Source organism: Boleophthalmus pectinirostris, unplaced genomic scaffold (genome assembly GCF_026225935.1).
Source record: "Boleophthalmus pectinirostris isolate CB_2022bp ecotype Guang Dong unplaced genomic scaffold, ASM2622593v1 HiC_scaffold_17, whole genome shotgun sequence".
Classification (NCBI taxonomy): domain Eukaryota; kingdom Metazoa; phylum Chordata; class Actinopteri; order Gobiiformes; family Gobiidae; genus Boleophthalmus; species Boleophthalmus pectinirostris.
The window spans coordinates 24,464,959-24,489,159 of NW_026571115.1; the positions used below are offsets into that span (position 1 = coordinate 24,464,959).

Consider the following 24,201-nt stretch of genomic DNA (forward strand, 5'->3'; position numbering starts at 1 on the left):
TTAAGCAAAACTATTATTAAACATTTATTTTAATAAGAAAAGGTTTAACATTACATATCTTGAAAGAAGAGAAAACATGCAGATGTTGTTGAAATTTTTCAATAAATATTTAGTTTGGCCCACGACTTAGTCCCAGTTTTTAATTTTGCCCTCTGTGAATTTGAGTTTGACATCCTTGCTTTTGTACAAAACAGGGGTTCACTCTGTTTTAAAGTGGTGTATTAGTTTACCAAAGCCAAAAGTATGTACATTATTTACATTGAATATACAAATAAAAATAAATTGTATATACATTGTACATTTCTTTTGCACGATACTGAAAGTTCAAACTTGATTTTGATCCTAAGGAATAGACTCGTTACTCAATCCTGTTTCCGATACCACTGTGATATTTCAAAACGCCCTTTCTTTAGACATGAATGAGATTTTCAACATTAAAGTTGCACTGTGTAACTTTTCTAGTGGAGGATCTGTCAAATGCTTTTCTTCATGGAGATGTTATTGCTTTGTACAGAATGTTTCACAGCCCAAAGACCAAATCAGACCGAGTTAAAGTTTTTCTAGGTGTTTTTGAGCTATAAAATATCTAAGCAGAGCAATGACATGTCCATGGAAACAAGAAGGTGATGGACCCCCAACCGAAAAATTACACAGTGCACCTTTAAATACTAGTACTTTTTTACTATGTGGTCTTGTATCTGTGTAATTCCTCAGTCGTCCAGGTAAAATCCGTAGTGGTCCATGGACGTTTACTAATTTGGTCCTGTCCTGTGAATGAGACTCAAATGATTATCTTGTCTCGATACTAGTTTTAGTTTGGATTCGTATCTGACTTTTGATAGTTTTGACAACCCTCGTCTGAATTCTGTGGTGGAATTTGGTTTATGGTTAATATCTCTGTAATTACTGTGCCTATCTGTGGTACATGAAACGAAAACTGGTACAAAGTTCAGCCCCTTCTCTGTCAGAATAGATAAAAGGAAAATACTTTTTAACAATAGCTTCAGAAAGTGGTGCCTTTATTCAAACACAAAGACGTGGTTTTTGTTAGTTGAAAGGACTTTTAAGACAAAATATTTATAAGGCAAGACTGAGGAGCCAATCTCTAACATAATAATAAGGTTCAACATCACAGCTTTCAGAATGGCTTTTATTCATCTCCAAGGGGAAATTCTTTTCATTACAGGCAGAAGAATAGAGTTACCAAAAATCAAGTTTAGAAAATGTTATATTATTAAAGCAAATAAGCACAATGAGCCTTTATCAACTAAACCCCCAGTGAAAAGAAGATACACTTACATTTTAACTTAAAGAGCCCATATTATTCTATTTTCTCATCCAAGTTATAATTAGGGGTGTGCAAAAATATCAAAATATTCAATATATCGTATTGTTTAATGTGATACAGTATCGATATTGTAGGCTGCTGCATTGATATATAGCGCCAAGAGTATTTTTTTGGTTTATTTTACAAATTATTTTGTTGCAGCGCTACAATTTTGTTGCTTGTTTAGAGGAAGGAAGCTTTTTTATGCAACACATTTGACATATTTTACTGTTTTGAGGATTAAAATGGGTGTGTTTCAAATGAACTTTGCACAAGAAGTGGTTTCACAAAGACAGCCATGAGTAAAGCTTTATTTTTTATTGAACTGTATCGCATCACATCGTTGAAATATATCGTATTGAATCGTATCAAATCGAAAACTCGCTGTATCGAGATATGTATCGTATCGGCAACTTCTTAATGATACCCAGCCCTAGTTATAATATTGCTTCCTCATCACAAACATACCTGGAGTTGTTTTGTTTCATTCACACATGTTTAACAAACCGTGAATATTTAGGCTGAGTTTATCTCTCGAAAACCGAAACCGAAAACACCTTTTGTTGTCATGTCATATTAATGTGATGAGTAACACAGTACAGGAAGTGCCCCACTGTGTCAACTCCATGCACCTTAAGTAGGATCATTTGGATGAGTTCAGCCCTAGCCCTAATGAAAGGTACAAGGTAGCTGTTAACTTGAAAACTACAACCACATGACATCACAAGGTGGAGCTGAGCATTTTGAGCTTTGGAGATGTAGCCAGACTAATAAACCAGATTAACTCAAACGTGTGAATGAAACAAAACAAATCACAGCATTCTAGCATGGCTTAAAGCTCACAAGAGTCAATTTTGCACAATATAGAACCTTAAAATTATTTTTAAAAAAAACATTGTGCCAGGGTGACATCTTTACATCTTTATAGACAATTTTATAACAATGAATAGGGATGTAACAATAACTGAAATATTGTAATATCGTATTGTCAAAAGTCTCACAATAATATCATGGGCTGTCACAATAACTTGAGCAGAAGTAGGACGCAAAACTGCATTACCAAAGTTGTTTAATGAACAAACACAAATCCAAAACAGACGTGAGAGTCATAATGACAATGAACCAACAACAGGCAGGGGAGTACACAGGGTATATATGCACACACATGAATGACACACAGGTGAGACACATAGGGCGGGGCAAACAATCAAGACAGGAAGTAAAACTAAAAATTACAAGCAGACAAACAAAATGTCAAAATAAAACACCAAATACAACCACTACAGACATGAACATGACAGTACCCCCCTCTAAAGGGACGGCTCCCAGACGTCCCAAAGAGTCACAATGAACACGCAGGGTGGGGACCAACTAGAAAGGCACCAGTAGAGTCCAGAGACTTCCAAAAAAAAAAAACAATGGTGGTAGGGACTGGTTGGAAACATCCAAAGACTCAATGTAGAGGTGAAAGATCAGAACGCTGCAGTGATGAGTCTGAGAATTCAGCAACATGGAGGACTGCAGCGATGGCAAGACAGGGTGTAGTGAGGATCACAGGTGAGGAGCAAAAACCTGCTGAATGGAGTCCAGACGATGAACAGGAAGAACTACTGTGCTGACATCAGAGGAAGGTACTGAAGAACAGGTAGCCACCCGGACGGAGAACTATTTCCAGCGGTGACACGGAGGAAGAACTAAGGAAACCACCCCAGACGGAGATAGTTGTCTGGCGGTTCAGGGCACAAGGAATCAACACAGGGCAGCAAGTGTTCATCAGGGTTCATCAGGGTTCAACAGGGACCAGCAGGGACCAGGTCTGATGGAGTAGGACACTCAAGTGTGGTCCATGTGCAGGAGATAGTCTGGGAGTAAAATCCGGGTGTCAGAGGTGCAGTATGCCGAGTCCAGTCTTGGTTGGTTCATTCTGTCACGTCTGGAGCAGAAGTAGGACCCAAAACGCAAAACTGCATTACCAAAGTTGTTTAATGAACAAACACAAATCCAAAACAGACGTGAGAGTCATAATGACAATGAACCAACAACAGGCAGGGGAGTAACAGGGTATATATCACACACATGAATGACACACAGGTGAGACAATTAGGGCGGGGCAAACAATCAAGACAGGAAGTAAAACTAAAAATTACAAGCAGACAAAAACAAATGTCAAAATAAAACACCAAATACAACCATACAGACATGAACCATGACAATATATCGAATCACAAGTTATTTTGCTTAAATGCATGGTTTTACAGTAGCAACAGCTTATAAACATAGAGAACTACATATCCCATGATTCATTTCAGTGCAAACAACCTGAAGAAATATGTTTTTTACTTGAATTTTTTTGATTACGATGGAAATAATTCACATTAAAATCTTGTCATGGTATTTTAAAAGCAAAAAAGTTTCCTATCTACAATTATATTAACTAGAGCCCGACCGATATGGATTTTGTTGTGGCCGATATGAAACTGATATAATGGGAGTTGGAGCTGCCGATAGCCGATATAATCACCGATATATTTAGTGATGTAAAAATTCACTGTAAATCTTGAATTGATTAAAAAACTTAGGTTTGGCTCTAGTGGATTCTAAATTGGGTTTATTTAGGCAACATTTATTGTTATTTTGACTCTTCACATCATATTTACATACAGTAGATTGGCCTAATGGCATTTTTGCATCACATTCTAGCTACTGTTACTGTCACTGCTAGTGATGGGTATTCCAGTTTTTTGTTTTTTTTGGAGATCCGGCTCGGCTCACTAAAGCAGCTGGCTCTTTCGGCTCCCAAGCGACTCTTGAGATTGTTTTGTTGCAAGCAGGACTAAACCAGAACTGAACCAGGACTGAATGTTGGGACTCGGTTTCTATCTTTCTCCTGCACTCGAGCCCAAGATTAGTCCTGGTTTATTCATTTTATGTTGAACTACAGCCAAATATGCACTTTTTTATCCTATGCGCACACGCATATTTCTGAAAGTTTCGTTTTCAGCCGCTGCTGCTGTCAAACTACGGGGTCTACATGCGGCATGAAGAGAAAAAGTGAGAAAAAGAGAAAACACGGCTCCCAATGAGAAACATGCTCCCGTTTCAAAGAGCCGGATCTAAGAGCCGCTTCGATCGCGACCGACCCATAACTCCTAGCTAGTAAATAAACTAACGCTATTAGCCTTTAGCCGTAAAAACGTGCGCGCCGCGGTAATTAATTATATGCATAAATATGGATCATTCACACGTCTGTTCACAGCTCATTTACATATCAATGCTGGTCCAGTAACAAATATACGGACAATAGTCACTTTACAATAGGCCAATAGAAAACAGCCTGTTTATGTGCGGGAGCTACAGCAGCTAATTGCTAACAAAACCTAAACTAGCTTCAAAGTCGATGTATTTCCAACGCTCACCGCTCACACAGGCTCCTCCTCACATCACAAGTCTGCACTAATAAATGTCCTTTTAATCCAGACTCAAACCGATTGTCTATAAAAAGAAAATAATCTCAGTGTTGCGCACCGCTGCAGGTGTAAACAAACACACGCGAGTGAAGTGACGTCACTCTGGTGGTGTGTTCAGGGACAGTACGGACACAGACAAATTACACCGTAGATAAATACTGATGCGGAGCCACATATTAGGACATTTATCTGTCTGTAAATTGGATTAAATGAACATAATGTAGAGAGTCTAAACTTTATAACGAGGTATAACATGCCCACGTGAAATATCGGCCCATATCAGCAAGCATATCGGCCGATAGCCGATATGTCTCCAGGTGCCCATATTGGCCGATAATATCGGCCAGCCGATATATCGGTCGGGCTCTAATATTAACCTAAAATATCATAGCGTGAGATGCATATCGTGATCATATTGTCCTGTAAGATTTGGATATCGTTACATCCCTAACAATGAGGTATGAACAGAATATCGCACAAGGATTGTCCAGTGAGACTCTCGTAGCTGACCAGCACATTGTGGGTGAATCTCCCTTAGACTTTTATAGGCTTTATTGGTGGTTTACAGATTGATGGAGGTGCAAGATTACATTTTTCCCTATTGATTATATTGTACTTCCCTGTGAAATATCTGAAAGCTTAATTAAAAAATGTTGAATCTGATTTCTATGAGTGATTAGACCTACGAACTTCTTGCATTACAACGAAAACGACTGCATTTTAACTGTATTAATTTGAGCTGCCCCCATCTGTATTACGTAACATTGACCTATATAATGCCATGATATCATCCTTTTCATTTTTTTTGTTTACACGTCACCGGCACTTTTCCCCCATCGACCTCTCACACGCACAAGGTCTCCGGGTCTATGTCCCATTTTGAAAGCTCCGGGTCGGGCCAGCAGAGATAGAGAAGAGGAGCTGTCCGCGCTGGTGTTGTACATGACCACTGATAGAACCGAGAGCGCCACAGAAGCAGAGGACAGCCTTGATTTATGTGCTGGCTGCTCCGACCCAAGAATATCTCCCCAGCGCCCTCCATCTTTGCTAATGTGACCTGCCATATGGGTCACTCATTATAGACTGGGCCTCTGTGGGTGAGCTCGGAGCCGTGGAGAGCGCTTTAAGGACTCTGTATGGGCGTATGATGGAAATTGAGGACTGTAGAATAAAGCCAGACTAATGTTTGTGCTCTTGTTTGGGTTTCAGAACTATAACAAGTAAGACTGTTGACATAGGAAATAAAGGAACTCTATGTAGCCTATTGATACTGTGCGGTGACATCATGCTGGGGGTGTTCTACATGTATCTCTACGGTGGAATGTCTAGAACATAGGTGTCAAACATACGGCCCGGGGGCCAGATCCGGCCCTCCAAGACCTTTAATGTGGCCCTTGGGTGATTTTCTACTAAAATATTTGAATTATATTTTCTATTAAAATCTTGTAAATTTTCTGTGGTGTTTATCACAGCAGCGTCTCCAGCGTCTCTGTACGTGGCCCCTCCCACCAGAGCAGCACAAATGAAGACTTGTCTCTTTCCAAACGCTCTTAAATGACGATCGTTTTGACTGTTGACCGTGACACCCTCATCAGAAAAATGTCCAAAATGAGAAAAGTGGAGCCGAGTGCAGGATTTTCCAAGAAAATTTGACTTATTCCTGTTTGCATACAAGTTAAAGTTAAAACATTGTGTTGAAATAGAATTTTTCTTAAAGTTTCAGGTTGTTCATAATATTATAATATTTTGTAAAAGAAAGAGTTCATCAATTAAAAAAGATTTCTGAAATAGATTTGTGTTTCTCTGCACAAATATTTGAACTTGTTATTTTTGGAGTTTATATGTCATGAGTTTTCTGATCCGGCCCCTTTGGGATCAAAGTCGGCTGAATACGGCCCCCAGACCAAAATGAGTTTGACACCCCTGGTCTAGAAGTTACCCAGCCCTAGTCACTATAGTATCATTAAGGACCTATTAATACAATACATACCTCGATACATAGGCCACAATACGATACGGTTTTCGATACAGTGAGCTTTCGATTCAGTACAATTCGCTACGATATATTTCACATCGATTCGCTATAGTTCAGTAGAAAAAAAAAAAGGCTAAATTATTGCTCTGATACTAAAAGTCTACTAAGTTTGTGCAAAGTTTATATGAAAAACACCAATTTTACTCATCAAAACGGTGAAAATGTCAACACAGTTGTAGCTCTTACATGAAATAATTTAGTAAAATATACCAAAAATTACTCTTAGCGATATATCGATACAGCAGCCCATGATATCGATACTGTATCATCAAATTAAATGGTATGATATATCGATTTTTAAATATTTTTGCACACCCCTAAAAGTGGCAAAATGCACACCATAGCTGTTAAAATGTTTTTCAGCAACACAGTTTCAGGAGCCTGTGATCAATACGAGCGTTCATGGTCCCGTTTTAGACGTTTGAGTTTCAACAAAAAAAATGCTGTGTGAGAGTAACTGAAAAACTGCAAGCTTGTGACTGTAATTTTGTGTGAGAGACGTGTTACACATCAGCTCACCTGTTGTAGCTTCAGCTAGTTTCAGTCAGTTCTTTTTGATCAGATTGCGTTAGATGAAATCAGTTTTGGGTATTGTACAGTTCCCTTTGGTTGACTCTGACCAGCCCATTTCATTTGGAATTACAAAATGAACATATTTTATAGTTGTTCCTTAGTTGTACATTCATGGACTAAAGCTGCATTGCTTTTATTTTAGGTGTTTTTTTTTTATAAATGACATTTTTTGTGCAGCAACTTCATTTTTTCATTGCTTAGTCATAACATAAACTCTTACCAGCATTACCAGCGTGTCAAAACAATATTTACTGCTTTTTATGAAGAAATACAAGGGTTAGTGTCATGGAATAGCATGCAGAATCATCGACCATATATATGAGAGGAAATGGCTAATGCACTAGTTATCACGTGCCAAATACGAAGTTCGCCAGGAGGTTCTTCCGGCCCCCGTCTGACTGTGGCTCCAACTTGCATTAGGATCTTGTCGCCCCTCTCTTTGTAACTGCTGCAGTGAGCCTCATCGTTTTGGTCTTAAAATGTTCACATTAACTTGCGACGCATGATTCTGAATTATTTTTTCACTGTTTTGTCCGTCAAAAAAATCATATTCATAACGTAGAGTCTGGCTCCAGATTCGCTCCTGTAACCGTGAGCATCGGGAGCCTCATTTGAGCGGCGCTGAACGCTGTGGGTGACGTCACACTCGCTTAGTCCACTTCTTTTATAGAGTCTGTGTGCAGAATTGAGTTTCTGTTTCTCATGTGGCCAAGTTGTGGAAAAAATTATTGCCCACCCCTGGATTAAAGTCTAACAAAGCCTCAGACAGAGCAGAGCCTACAGTTAGTATCACACCTCCAGAGAATGTTGACGGCATCAGCTGCAAAGTCAGAACCTCCAGAATTCCCTCCCTGAGCTGCAAAGGCTGCACTAGCACTGATTCATGATTGGCTGCAGGTTCTGGGGTTTAGGTAGTCACCATTCAGATCAGAGAGAGGCATTTTAGGTTTAAACGAATTGGATTTCAAGATTGAGGTTGAATTTTCAGACTGCTTAAAGAAGAGGATTAAAGGAATGTGACGTCATCTATACCGTTCAGCTCCAGTCAAATGAAGCTCATGAGGCTAGCAGTTACAGGAGTGAATTTGGAGCCGAGTTTCATTCTAAGAACAGGAATTGATTTATGGACAAAACAGCGAAATAAAAACACCAGGGAAAAAAAAAACACAGAAATGACAAGACTCACTGCAGCGGTTACAGAGGGAGAGGTGACAATTTTTCAATGTCAAGTCAATTGGAAACGGAGTCGATGGAGCCGAAATCGCCCTCTTGAACACTTCCCATTTGGAACGCAGCGGGTTAGCTCTGTCCATTTATATATACAGTACAGTCTGTGGTTCAGATGTGAATATCGCAGAACATTTCAGCGTTTCTGCATTTGATGAAAGCTAAAAATATTTATATTAGTGTCTGTGAACCTGCTCCTGCACAGCTGATGCGCCTCTATAGTTATAAATTCTCTCTTATGCTAATGTCACTTCCCTGTACTCTGAGTTAATGTCAACAAAAGCAGAAATTCACTCTCAAACGCTGCTTTATAAACTGTAGAAAGTGGTGTCCGGGCTGCTAAATCAACTTAATTGGATGCGCTTTTTGGCTGATTTGAGCTCTTTGTTACTTGATTGAGTGTTTCCGTAATATAATGGTCATTGTTTTTCCGACCTCCGAGGACGCCTGGAACGCAGCGTCGTAACAATTATGTGAAAGCCAAAAGCGTGACCAAGATAAGGCTAAATTAGAATTAAATAATGCATTGTAACGGACATTTTGCCTTTAAATCACCATATACTTTCATTATTATGAGAAACTGGAATATATGGTTAGAGGTGGATAATACATGGAGATGTATTTAATGTTTTGGAGTTTTTATTTTATTTTGTGTGTAGGGATGCACAGATATCGATACTGGTGTAAAATATTGGCCTCGATCAGCTCCCAAATATCAGTTCTGACGATCCTGGTTGGGGCTATAAATTGGTTTATGAAGACTTTTCACTGGCTGGTCAGTCCAGAAAGTCTCAGAATGTTTGACCTTTTTGATCATTTTAGATTTTTTTTTTTTTCCAGAACAAAAACAAAACAAACCCTACACCCCACCTCGGTTACATGCTGCTATTCTGAGATGCCACTATTTAGACATTGACGTTTAATTGTCGGAGTAGTGGCATAAACATTATTTTTTCAAGTGTCCCACTACTTTCACTCTTTTCATTGTCAGGTAGCGGCACTTTACTGTTTTCCACTTTTTCAACATGAATTATATTAATGCAAAAGCCTATTACACTTTTCCGCTCCCATATATCATAAGATGCTTGGGCCGGTGAAAGCGATAGTAAAGTGCAAGGATACAACAAGGATGCAAGGATGTTTATGTATGTATGACATGTAGTGAAATTTCAGTTGGTCCATCCAGTCCTTGTATTTGCGGAGGTCGCTGGTACGAGGCTAGTGCATGTCAATGGCCATAGTTAGTCTGACACTAAAAACAGTCTTATCCACTCCACAAAACACTCGAAGCAAAACGATTATAATGCCACACTGTTGATGTAAATGTCTGTGTTGATAGAATAATGATTGAAATAAAACTAACCATCACATGAATCGTCGCATGCTGAGGGACTATTTTCTCATAAATCAGTCCGCCGCTGCCAAGATTTCTATCAGGAAGTACAACTTGCTGCTGTTGCTCAGACGTAAATCCTTCATATGCAAGGTTGGTTTTACTTCTAAAATTATTCTATCAACTCAGTCATTCACACTGATAATAACAGACTTGCTTCGGGTGTTTTGTGGAGTGGGTAAGACTGTTTTTATTGGCAGGATAACTATGGCCATTGACATGCACTAGCCTAGCAACAGTGACCTCTGCAAATACAAGGACTGGATGGAATATTTTTACAAAGTGTCTCCACACGTCTCCAACACTCTGGCTCACTAGGAAATGAGGTCCTATATCCAAAATTCTGGACTGTCCCTTTAAGAACATTGAAAAACAGTGAAAGACGTGCCTGGATATACTTTTGCAACTCAAGAAAAAAACAAACAAACAGAAGACGTGTCAGAATAGCGATACTAAAACATGTGGAAAAACTGGCATGTCGTAATGTAAGGATGCTGGAATAGATGGCGGACCCTCCCACCTCTTTCTCCAACACACGAAGTACTGTATTTTCCGGACTATTAGGCGCTCTGCATTATAAGGCGCACTGTCATTAAATGGTCTGTTTTTGAACTTTTTTCACAAATAAACCACACAGGACTTTAAACGAAACACAACAGTTCGATGGGTCAGTGGGACTTTGTTTGTCGCGTTCACGGTGACTCTGGGCTTTGTTCAGTTGTGGCGTGTAGGGAGGGTGCTGTCTGGGACCGCTGGATTGTCGGCGTGTTCGCAGCGACTCAGTTGTTCAGTTGTGTCTAGAAGTGGCACATTGCGCTTGCTTTTTCGGTTCATTCCTCTGTTCCGTTCCTCGTCCACGTGGAGTGATGAGTGTGGCTGCGGGTGTGTTTCGCTGCGCAGTCGCTGTCTGCTCCGTGTGTGTTTGCGTGCGCTGCAGGTGGTAGGACTTTGTAGTTTACTGAAGTCGTGCTGGGACACCCGAGTGGATTCGTGTATAGGGCGCTCTGGATTGCGGGGCGTGCGGTCGTTTTTTGATGGGGTTGGAGGCTTAAGAGCGCATCTAATAGCCCAGAAAATATGGTAATAGAAAGTTGTTCTGTAGTTTCAACTGATTTCAGATAGTATAATATCGAAAACTGTATCGGAACTGAACAAAATGAATCTTTGCAGCACTAGTTGTGTTGTTCTGACATTATTGTTAGTTGGTACATCCAGTGCCTTGAATATATAGGCTCATATTATGTATCAGCTACAGTGAAAACCATCTGTATACTTCAACCTTGCCTGTATGTGCTTTATATATGATCTCATTGCATATAGGAGATACTGTAGCTCGATGGGAAAAAGACTAATCATTAACCATTGAGGGTTTTGACGCTTTCTGTACAGCGCAAAGTACAAGACATATTGAAGAACACCATTGTATCGACTCTTTTATATTCATGTAGCGTACGGCACATAGTAATATCAATCTGTATTATTCAGCTCTTCCATTTGTGTAATGCAATTGTATTCCAATCTATGAGAATCAAATATCACTCTACAAAAGTCTGAATATTTTATGATGTTATTACATGGATTTTTCTCATTCTAATCTATTTCAATTTCCTTTTTCTCATAGGTACATGATGAACGTGACGTGGGATGGTAGAGACTTGTCATTCACGGAGGACGGGTACCAAGAAAACCCCAAGCTGGTGGTCATCGTGCTCAACAAGGAGAGAGAGTGGGAGAAGGTAGGAACTTTACTGGATTAAAATGTCCATATTAGTCTATTTTCTGAGCTGTTATAATGTTGTTTCCTCATCACAAACAGACCTGTAACACACAAACGCTGCATATTTAGACTGAGCTCTGGAAACACCTTCACTAGAATCATTTGGATCATTTAGCCCTGGAACTGACATCACAAGAACAGAGCGTTTTGAGCTTTGGAGATGTAGACGGACAGGTATGTTTCTGACGAGGTAACAACTTTCTAACACGACATCGAGAATGAATTTTGCGTAACACGGGACCAAAGACAGAATTGCTATTTTAAGATTTCAAGGACGGTTTAGAGCAATGAAACGTCCTTACAAAAAAGGGTTGTCAGTATATATTAAGCTTTGCCGTTAGCAGCTGTGCCTCTTTCTGGAACTAAACACAACTTTTTTCATTACTTAACTGTGTGTGTGGTGTTTTAATAGCACAGTCTACTGATTTTGTTGCTTTTTTTTTTTTTATTTAAGTGCAGATTAGGGAAATTTACAACTTTAAAGAGGCTGAATTGAGTACTGAATTGTTTTCACGTAATAAAGTACATTTTGTTTTGCCGCAGTACAGATGCATTGTTAAAGCAGCACTTAAGATTAAAATGAGACTGATGTGTGTCTGCATGTAAAGCTGGTGCGCTGTTAGCATGCTAGTCGTTGTTATCAATACTGTTGTGAAAAGTGCTTATAAACTCATCAGTAGGCGTAGACCTGCAAACAATTTAAACTTAACTATTTGATTTTCACATTTTTAAGACGGTAAAAATCTGGTACCGACCTTTAAGAAATACTTAAGGTGAAGGGCAACCAAAATTGTGTGGTCAGATATTTTTAAGATTGCTTATGCAGTTTTGGTCTGGTTTGTAATACTAAGAAAAGCAGCATTAATTTAATTAGCACCATTTCAAGATTCTCGACATCACTTACATTGCATTATTCACTCACACCACACTTGGGCTTTGTTACGACCCAGCTCGCTAGGGTCTGGGAAGTAACAAACAAAACCAAGGTGGAGAATGAAATAAATTAAGTAATGTTTAATTAACAGGAATGTTGAAGGGTAACTTAACAAAACAGGCTAAAATATGTACAGAAAATAACGTAAACCAGGTGTCTCCAACCTGTAGCTCTGGAGCTGCCAGTAGCTCTCCACCCTGTTATAAGTAGCTCACCAAAGGATTTCTGAATCATATATTGTTCTGAATAACTCAAATGTAATGAATTACTACTGCTAATGTGTTATTTTGAACTCAGAACACTAATAAATGGATAATGGTGTCATGTTTTATAGGCAAACTGTACAAATCTAAGGCCTGCCCTCTTATATACATTAAATTTCTTGTGACCGCTAAAATGAGTAGCTCTGCAGCATTTTTGTTTCATAAAGGTAGCTCACTGGATGCAAAAGGTTGGAAACCCCTGACCTAAACTAAGAAATAAAATAACAGGATTAACATATAACGAGTTTTGTGTCTATACAGAAACGATTATACAGAAACTAAGGGACCCGCAACAAAACTAAATCACAAGTGCCCCAAAGTAAAACCACATAAACCCACAAACAGAATCAAGTGACTAAACAAAAGGCACAAAACAGAACTAAACTAAACAAGTGTCTCAACACAAACAAAGTCAGACATGTACTAGTGCAAAAATGAGTGACTGACACAGACACACACAAAATGTCAGACCGACCACAAAGGCCAGCGGAATCCATGTATCATTTGTTCATTTGTTTTTCAATATAAAACCAAAAATGTAAAAAAAAAAAACAGTTTTCTTCAGTATTAGTGTCCAATAACAAAATGAAAAAATTGAATAAAATTAAAAGGAATAATGAAAAAAAACAGATAACGACCTTTTCCTGTTTTCCATCCATCATCACAGTTTAAGTCACTGGAACGGGAAACGTCCGTTATCAGTTTTTTCCATTATTCATTGAAACACAAAATCGAAAAGTGAAAAAACAAATCGTGACCCGTTTTTTCATTGTGGTTTTGGAGACAAATAATGAAGAAAACTGTTATTTTTTTATTTTCTTATTTTTGGTTTTATATTGAAAAACGAATGAACGAATGATACACGGATTCAGCAGCCCAGAACGGCTGTGGAGAATCTTCTTAAATAGGGGGAGGAGGCTGGAGGTGAGGCATGACTGGCCTGGTGTAGAAGTGCTCCACCAATCAGGGACCAGGGCTGTCACAGCAGGGAGCCATGGGAACAAGAAAAATTAAAACACACACACACAAAACAAGTCAAAGAACTAGAAACCTGGGGCCATAACAGTCATGGTTAACTTCTTCTGTAGCCACAGCTGCCCTGGGGTAGACTGACTGATTGACACCATCATTTCTTATATCGACATCAAAACAGTTTCACACGCCCCGCAAAAGAGCTTTTGGTCAAAACTACAGTCCTCCTGATCATTGACCATGTAGACCTAGTTTACAGATCTGCATCAAAAACACTGCTCCATAAGCTCGATGTGATTTATCACGCAGCCGTCCGCTTTGTCACAGGTGTTTATCATTCACCACCCATCATTGTACACTTTACTCTCTGGTGAAGTGGCCCTCTCTCCACACCTGCAGACAAACTCACTGGTTACTGTTCGTTTATAAATGTTTAATTGGTAAAACTCCATCCTACTTCAGCTCACTACTGCACATCCACAGCTCCAGACACACACTGCGCTCCAACGGACACATAACCCTGGTCGTTCTTAAACCCCGCACAGTTTTGGGCCGTTCCTTATTTCAGTTTTCTGCAGCAAGTGACCAGAAACACCTTCACTTAGTTCGTTTTTACCTCTGTTGACTTTTAAAAACTCCATCCAGAGTATTTTACAGGATAATTGCACATATTTTTAACACTTTTATATCATTAATCTGCAAATGTTTCACTGTCTTATATCTCTATTCATTGTTTCATGTTAGAGTTGACGTGTGAGTGTTTTCTGTTTGTGAAGCCAAAGATGTTCATTTTGTCTTCTTATGTACTTTAACTTCTTGGGTTCTTTTTAAAGACAATACAGTAAAGTGTATTTACCTTGTTGACATGTTTCGGCTGCTGCTGCAAACCATCTTCAGAACTGTCCCCGGTGTTGGTGGTGACGTGTCGTATATCAGCTGATGTTACTTCCTGTAGGCGTGGTCAGACCTGATGGACCTGGCAGGTCGCTCAGACTGACCACGCCTCCCGTCGCCCGATGTTCTCCAAATTGGATCAGAAAACAACAAGTTCAAACGCTGGATCAAGGAGGCCATTGAAATCAGGAAACGAGGCACGGACAGCGTTAACCGTGATGACGGCGCGTTCCTCCTTTCACACACCTGGGACACCCTCCTCCAGAGAACACCGGGTTGACGGGAGGCGTGGTCAGTCTGAGCGACCTGCAGGTCCATCAGGTCTGACCACACCTACAGGAAGTAACAACAGCTGATATACACGTCAACACCAACACCAAGGACAGTTCTGAAGATGGTTTGCAGCGAGCAGCCGAAACATGTCAACAATATAAATACACTTTACTGTATTGTCTTTAAAAAGAACCCAAGAAGTTTTCTGTTTGTGCTTTTGTTGTACACTGCCTCTTGGCCAGGTCGTCATTGTAAATAAAAAGGTGTTCTCAGCTGACTTACCTGGTAAAATATTGAATAAATAAAATAAAATACAATCAGGTCTTCTACTCACAAACCTGAATATAAGCTGTTAAACCATCGAGTGTCTAGTTGCGACATTACGAACTGAATCCTAAAAGTAAAGATTGATTTTTCTTTTAAGCGGTTTTACTAACTGGCAACTCCATCAATCAATACAAGAAAAACATGGCAACAATTTACAATCCCAATGAAGCAAAATCAATGTTTAATATCCATACGCTACTTACTTGGAGTTTACATTTAACAAGAGACTATTTATAACCTGACGGACAACTGGCCACTGATAATTGTGACACCAGGCAGCAACAAACGCCGTTATTGACGATTCTTCCGAGTCTCATCTGACGAAGCCTTATTGATCTATGGGCTCATTTAGAGACAAGACTATGGATTTCCAGCTGTTTAATGCGAGGGAACGGCTCTAACCAATGGTCATCCAGCCAGCCACAGTTTTCTCCTCGTAATGGACTTTAAATGAGCACCATGCATCTTTATACGGAGTGCTGGCTGTCTCTCTCCGCCTTAAATACCTTCAGTTTAATGTAGCCGTAGCTCATAGTCAAAAGTAGAGAGGCTGATAGAAAGTTTGGATAACGCAAGAGGAAAGAGGTTGTGGGAATGGCTGTTTTTTCTGTGGAAAGATTTTTCTACAAATTGTTTGAAATTTTATAAAAAAAAGATGTTGAGGTGATCTGATTGACAACTGAACCTGAGTTACCAGTGCCTAAGGGAACACATGCAAGTTCCTTTTCAGTATGAAATTGAAACTTGTTCAAGATAAAAAAGGCAACCCAAATAAGAGACTCGTGTGAGGTTCGTTCTGCTTTCTGATTGGACAGCTGACTTAAAAATCATTGTATTTAAGATTAAATCAACGTTACATTTGTTATCGATAAAAGCTATATTATGATTTAAACATATCTACCTCACATATGGGGACTAGAGTGTGGATCGAGCTGTCCGACAGAGCGATGATTGAATCCAACCCAAGGCCGACAGGCATAAAGAGATCTATACCCGAAACCGACACAATTAAACACAATTAAAATCACACTATTTTCAGAGAGCTACTAATGACACGTGTAGGATATTGCTTGTGTGGTCTCTAACGGACACAGAGACGCAAAATACAAACTCGGGATACAGCGAAAATAATGAGAAGGCTTTATTACTCACCTCTCGTAAAGATGTTAAATTTAAAGTGCAGCATCTCATCCACATTATCCATATAAATTGTCCTCTGAAAATAATGACATCAAGTCCACAAAACCTTGTTATTGATCGAGTTTGAAGTGTTAAAAGTAAAAAGGCGAGAGTAGTTCCTCACGTTTGTCTGTTTACGTCGTCACAGCGCACGGATTGAGGTGAAGCTGCAGATTAGCGATAGTGACTCTACTTCCTGTGGACTTTATCTCCAATCTTTTATGCTTTAAAAATCACGTGTCTGAAGTATTGCACCACATTGCACAAATAATAATAATAAAGTTTTGACTTGTATCTAAACTAGAAGTGCAGCGCTCTGATCTTTTGAACAGTTAAGAGTCTCAGAGTGAGTTGTTTTACTCTTGAGTTGTTTTACTTTGCAGAACTTTGGGGGCAGGAGTGCTACTTGGTTATCCAAAAAATGAGCAGAATTGCCCTTTTGGTGCTCTTCAGTGTAGGGACCAGTCTCAAATACAAAGTAGAAAAAACTGAGGCACTCAAAAAGTACAAAATAATTAAAAGCCTTTAATACCACATGGCAGATAAAGTTAAAATCACACCAACGTGTTTCAGCCCTTCGGCCTTCGTCAGGGCAAACTCCAGATGGTTATCACAGTGCAGATTTAAAGTCATAGGTGTAGATCACATGTTCACAGTGGGCTGGTCCTCATTCCCCTGGTGCATGATGGGACATGTAGGCTGAACAGATTTTAGTTACAAGCTATTTAAGTTCAAATATAATACAAGATATAGATAGTACAAATCCCAGCAACCATTACACAGAAAGATACGTAGTATAAAAAATATAAAACTATAGTGAAAAAATGTAAAAGTGCTACAGATATAACTATAATTTGTATGATATATTGGAGGACTAGTTTCATGGAGACAAAGATGTACAACAGGAATTGATTATACATTTAAAGCTGGTGGTTTTAAAGGAGGGGGAGAAATCTAGCTCTTCATTGAGTCCTGGAAACTTGGTGGCTTTGAGAGTGTAGATCCAGTAGGACCCTCTCTGTAAGTTTTTTCAGTCTATCTCCTCCTCTTATTGTTTCTTTAAGTGAGTTGAGTTGTTTTATTGTAGACAGGAAACAGCTGACGCCCTGATGTGTTTGAGTCCAACCCGAGCCCAGACATAAGTTCTAAATATTCGTCCGAACCCTGTTGGACTTCGGTTGCGTCTCCATGCTCTAATGTGGACACAGATCGACCGTGCTTCTGAAATTCCGAAGGAAAATCTTCCATTCTGCCCTTTCAAGTCTTTGTCAGCATATAGATTGCTGTCATTTAGTTTTTATTTAAAAATGTGTGCACATTTATCAATAACAACAAATTATTAATAACAATAAACAAGTTAAAAAAAATGTAATATGGAATAATCAATATCACCACATCTATATATGTTCACCAGGCACTAGTTTTGTTGTTGTTTGTTGCCTTATTTTATTTTTGGTATAAATAATGCCTTGAAATCCATTACGTTTTGCATTTTCACAAATAAATATTCAACCAAGCATCAGGATCCAGACAACAGCAGTATTCCACCCACTGCTACAATTACCAGTTGGATTTTCTTTGTCTTATCGGAGCGGTTTCTGCCGCCGTGGTCAGTGAAGGCACCTCAAACCACACATAATGAAAATGTAAGCTCCTGGTTATTGAGGTGGTCAGGGGTCAGTGCTCCTCTCCACACTTTTGTTTACTCTTTCAGGCCTTACTATTGACACCAACCACAGCTTCAGATGTGAGTGGGAAAAAAATGTGCTTATGCAGTGTTATGTGGTCTTCATTCACACTCAGAAAAGAAATACAAGTGCAAAAACTGACAAAACTGACAAAAATCTTTAACTGAAATAGTTCTAGTTTAAGTTTTTTCTAGTATTTAAACAAGTGAAAGCAGAAAGTCAGATATGAGCTAATAAAGGAGGAGGATTTGGAATTCATATTAAATACACCACCAGTCAAAAGTTTTTGGAGTTTTTTTTTTATTTATTTGTACTACTTTCAGCATTTGATATACATACAGAAGGCATCAAATATATGAAGTGAGATGTACGGAATCAAACTGGAAAAAGGTAAATAACTCCTCAAAGTAGCCCTCAGCTTTGTCAAACACTTAGTATAGTATTACTTTTTCTTTGCTTCCCACACCTTACTTCATATATTTGATTTATTTCAATATTAGAAATGTAACAATAACTGAAATATCGTGATATCGTATCGTCAAAGTTCTCACAATAATATCGTGGACCATCACAATATATCGAATTACAAGTCTCTTTGCTTAAATTAAGAGTTATCGTGCAGCAATAGCTAAAAAAAAAAGACAGAGGGAACTACATAGACCATGATCCTTTGCTCCATTTCAGTGCAGACTACAAGAAGAAATAACAGTTCTAAGCACTTTTAAGTCTTAGTTCTTTGGATTAAGTCTTGTCAAGGTATTTTAAGAGGAAAAAGTAGCATATTCACAGTTTTGTGAGCCTCCACAAAATAATGCAATACATATCGTACCGTGAGATTTATATCATGAAAATATTGGACTGAGAGATTTGGATATTGTTACATCCCTAATCGTGAGACTGCCCACCATATCGTGAGCTTTCCCACGATATCACAATAAATATCGTACTCTGATGATATCGTATCGTGAGACTTGGATATCGTTACACCCATATTGTATATCAAATGTGGAAAGTAGTAAAAATAAAGAAAAGAAAACACTGAATAAGATCGTGTGTCCAAACTTTTGACTGACAGTGTGTATACAATATTTCAGCCACAAAAACTAGTTATTAAAAGTGTGAAACAATAATTTTTATATAGCAGATGTTCTGTTTTTGTTGTAAGTTGAAAAATATCCAACCAGAAAAGTCAGACACAAGCCAATAAAATACATTTTACACTTTCAATTACAGACCAATGGAATTAAATAAGTTGTCTTCTTCCCACTCCTTTTAGGGCATTTTTTTGTTGTTGTTGTTGTTGTAGTTATTTTCATTTCTATTATGAATTCACTTATGTTATATGTTCCATAGTATAAGAATGTAAATCTCTACTTGCCCAAAATAAATACTTAAATACAAAATCAATAATGTATCTATTCACCTTTTACAATGGTTGTAAGAAAAAAAAAACAAAGCAAAAAAGTCAGATACAAGCCAATAATGTAAGATTTTTGAATGAAAATACAATAATATCATCATTTACAGGACTTCAAATTTAAATTCTACTTTCTTTTAACCTTTTTTCTATACATTCACATGTTTATACACATTATTGCATGAACAGCATTTCCCGCCACCTGTCAAATCCTCTTTTACAAACATCCATACGTGAATTTACATTACTAACTTATAAGGTTGAGGTTAGAAAAAGCCTAAGTAAGTGTTAAAAGCAAACGCCAAATAAGGCTCAGGTCCGTTCTCACTGTGGCACGTTGCATTATGGGAGAATGAGTCCGTAATAGCGTGGAGAGACTCACTCAGTCATAAAACACTATCTGTCACTTCTGTCACAGGGAATTACATCGGGCCAACTGATTCCCGCTCTCCCACTCGGCCTCGGCGCGAACGGGGAGCGTGTTTGTGCAAAAATAAATAAAAATGTGAATCCTCCAGAGAAAATAGTGCCTGGATTTAGACACTCCAAAACTGGGAACACAGGTGCAGCGGTAGTCGGCTTCTCCCAGTGTGGGTGCATATTGTGGTTCTCCCAAGCACGACTCCCATGCTGTCTGTGTGTAATAATGATTTTGTGAAGTGGATGCTAACTCCAGGTTCTCAGCGGGGGAGGCACTAGGACCTGGTTGGGATCAGTAAATAAGGCTTTTATTACGCAAAGGGGTACAGTCACAAGTCAGAATGCTTCGAATTTCATCTTCAGTGCGCCATAAAAAAGTGTAAGTATGTTCACAGTCATTTGAAAAGTCGTTTTAAACAAGGACATATCAAGAATTAGAGGGAGTTGCGATAGTTTATTGCAAGGATAGCCTTTGAAACTTACTGTACCCAACTGAGTTACTTCAAAACGATATAAATACAAAGTGGTACTCTAAGAAATTACACAAGTAAGAGTTAAAAATATTTGAGGAAACTACTACAGCTTTACTTTTGTATGATGTCATTTGTTATGGTATAAATGTCTGCACCACATCTGACTGTTCAGATTAGGATGCTTATATTTGAGCAGTTTATGCAGGTTTTATGCAGAAGATGACATTTCTTGACATTAGGCGTAGAACCAATAAGACCACTGATGGTGTGTAGGTCTAGTCGGTTTCACTTCGTATTCGTATTGTATTAGGATTCGTTCGCTCGACAGTAGGCGGGTACTTTTTAATTTAACCAATCGCTGCTGTTTGGTTGTGATGTATGTAATGCGCCAAATCCTGTAGGAAGAAGGGCAATAACGTCTTTCCCCTTGATAAAATTCACCAAATGATCGATCTTGGGAATCATTGCCAACGCAGAATGTCTGTCTTCATCTACATCCATCTCGACCGCTTTGTTTACTGTTGTGCTGTACCACAAATGGGACCCAGACAGGCGCTTTAGTTTGACGTCATGGCTTCACAGCTCTTCACTGATTGGCCGGTGCGCGGTCTACAACTTCCACGGTTCTTGCAAACTGTCTAGTTTATTCTGATTCCTGACGTAGTCTCTGGAGGGAAATTGAATTGAGCGGAGGCACTGGGTGGCACCAGCCTGGGTAGTGTAGGTCATGTGTCTGACACGAACCGATCAGGAGCTAATGTCATTAAAATAACTGTATACGATTTTTATAATAAATATCCACTTGACCTATCTGTGTTCTCAGATAAGAGGTTAAAATGTTCAAATGAATGCAAATGCACTGGATATAATTTACCATTTATTTATGCTTTAACTTGTTTTTTTGGTTCTCAAACAAAACAAACAAAAGTTGCAATCCTTTTTTAAAACTGTAAGTGCTGTAGAAGAACTGTAAGTAATGGTGCAAAATATGTTTAAAAAAAGTTAATTTAATATTTTCAAAACAAAGCTTTCGTCACTAGTAGACTTATAGTTGGGAGTAGGGATGGGCATTCGATTAAATTTTCTTAATCGATCGTCGGAAGAATTAACAATCGATTATCGATTAATCATTAACGTTTTTATATTAAAATGATCATCATTATTATTACTATCTGCACTACTAATCTGCATAAAAAAATTCAACTTTACGACATATAAACCGTAACGACTCTAGAGCCACATCAATCCGTTTGACATTATAATGTGTTTAATTCAGTTTTGTTCAACTCTCACAGAAACTAAACTTAAAACCGCATCGCTAATTTGCATAAACTCAGCGAAGATAAAACTACAGCTCTTGTGTCGCTGATGCGGTCAATTTCTGTAGGATTAAAAGACACGATTCAGGTGAATACAGGTTAGTGTGGCCAGATTTGCGTTTGTCAAAACCAGGACACCGTACGGGGGGAGGGAGGTGGGGACTCGTCATTGACATTGCGCGACTCTCACCTGGTAAAGCTTTTTCCCACTGGACACCGAAACATATGTGCTGCTTTGTACACTGTGCACATGGACTCACACTTGTCCCGAACGCAACGGAAAGCGTGGAATTTCTTGTATAAATCATCGTTAAATACACATTTGTGCTTCGGTACGCTGCAGACTGACCTACTGTTTGTGTTTGCTCGCTCCTTCTGAGTGCAGAGAGACACATGTACGGACCCCTGTTTGGTCACGCTACGCACAGCAACCTACATTCGGTTTGTCGATTAAAATTTAATGTAATCGATTAAATTCTTAATGATCAATTATCGATTAATCGATTAATCATGCCCATCCCTAGTTGGGAGACTAACCAAAACATTTACTCAAGCAAGAGTACTGCAGTACAAATATGGGATCTAAAAATTACTAAGAAAAGTACAATTTTATAAAAAGTTACCTCAGTAAACGTACCTATTTCCCTCTTGGGTTCAACTGTTCCAAAGTCAAATCTCTGGCGTTTTGACTTTTTATGCGTCCTGATGCTCCACGGGTGTCTGAAAACTTCAGAAAAGTGCAGTTATATATATAAAAAAAGTTCAGTAAATATAATTACCATCTTCCCCAGTGTGTTCAACTATTCCAAAGTCAAATCTCTGGCGTTTTGACTTTTTATGTGCCATCGTGCTCCTATGGTGTCTGAAAACCACTCAGAAAAGTTCAATTATATAAGAAAGTTACCCCTGTACTCGAGTAAACATAACTTCCCACTTCCCCCTTGCGTTCAACTGTTCCAAAGTCAAATCTCTGGCGCTTTCACTTTTTATGCGCCATCATGCTCCAATCTGCTCTCCCTGGACGGCCCGAGCGCATGGCCCTAAATCAGCACCCCATGACAGGGCGGCCCACTTCTATTTGTCCACATAAATGAACCACACTGCCCGTCTACCATCTGTGCTCCTGCCAGCCCCGAGACCCTGCGCTCAGCCAATCCAAACAAGTGAGACTCATTCAAAAAGAGCCACTGTAAATCTCCCCAACCACCTCCAACAGATGTTACCCAACACCTGTAGGGAACACATACTTGCAGTGGTACTTCGCTCTCTCGCTCTCAATTCCTGCTCTGGTTTCTCAAGTGTTGGTGTGTTTTTTTCCCAGCTGGTGTTAGTTTTGTTGACTAAAATGGTTTATTTTGCCGTAGTTTTTGTTGGTGTTGCATTTTTGTGAGCTAAAACGAAGACTGAAAGGTGCACTATGTAACTTTTTTTGGTCCGTCATGTGCTTGTTTCTATGGATAGGTCATTGCTCTGCCTGGAATATTCGCTCCGCTCAGTTTCATTTCTCTCCAGCGTCTAAGTCAGGAATCGGACTACACTACCCCGGAGGTTGTAGACCGCGCACCAGCCAATCAGCGAAGAGATGTGAAGCCATGACGTCAAACTCAAGCTCCTGTCTGGGTCCCTTTTGTGGTGCAGCACAACAGTAAACAAAGCAGTCGAGATGGATGTAGACGAAGACAGACATTTGGTGTTGGCAACGATTCCCGAGATCGAGGATTTAAAGCGGGAACAAAGACAATATTTGGTGAATTTTATCAAGGGGAAAGACGTTATTGCCCTTCTTCCTACGGGATTTGGCACATTACATACGCCACCACCAAATAGTAGCGATTGGTAAAAAAGTACCTGTCTATCGTCGAGCGAACGAATCCTAATGCTGCGAGGTCAGATGGTTTCCATGAAGTGAAACCGGCTGATGAATCAGAAAGGAATGTTCCAAAGTATGACATTAAACAGCTCTAACTTAAATTTATTGAATTACAGGTGTTTTTTTATCTCAAAAATATCTAGAAAAGCAAGTATTTTGACTGTGAGTGGGGTCGCCTCTCCACAGATCTGACCTGTAACTTGGTCTGGTTTGGTCTCCATGAAGATAGAAAGGTTTAATACTATACTATACCATGAAGAAAAGCATTTGACAGACCCTCCACCAGGAAAGTTACACAATGCACCTTTTAAAGTACAATATTTTTTTGTCATACAATAAAAAATAAGCATACACGTATGAAAGGAAAAAGGGG

The 24,201-nt window shown here is 39.1% G+C and overlaps 1 protein-coding gene across 1 annotated transcript in view; it reads left to right on the forward strand.

The window, feature by feature from the left end:
* grin2aa (glutamate receptor, ionotropic, N-methyl D-aspartate 2A, a) overlaps nucleotides 1–24,201 on the forward strand; it is a 381,703-nt gene that overhangs the window by 261,762 nt on the left and 95,740 nt on the right. Inside the window, exon 5 of the mRNA XM_055152940.1 lies at nucleotides 11,644–11,758. Coding sequence (XP_055008915.1) covers nucleotides 11,644–11,758 — 115 coding nt within the window. The remainder of the gene's footprint in view (nucleotides 1–11,643; nucleotides 11,759–24,201) is intronic.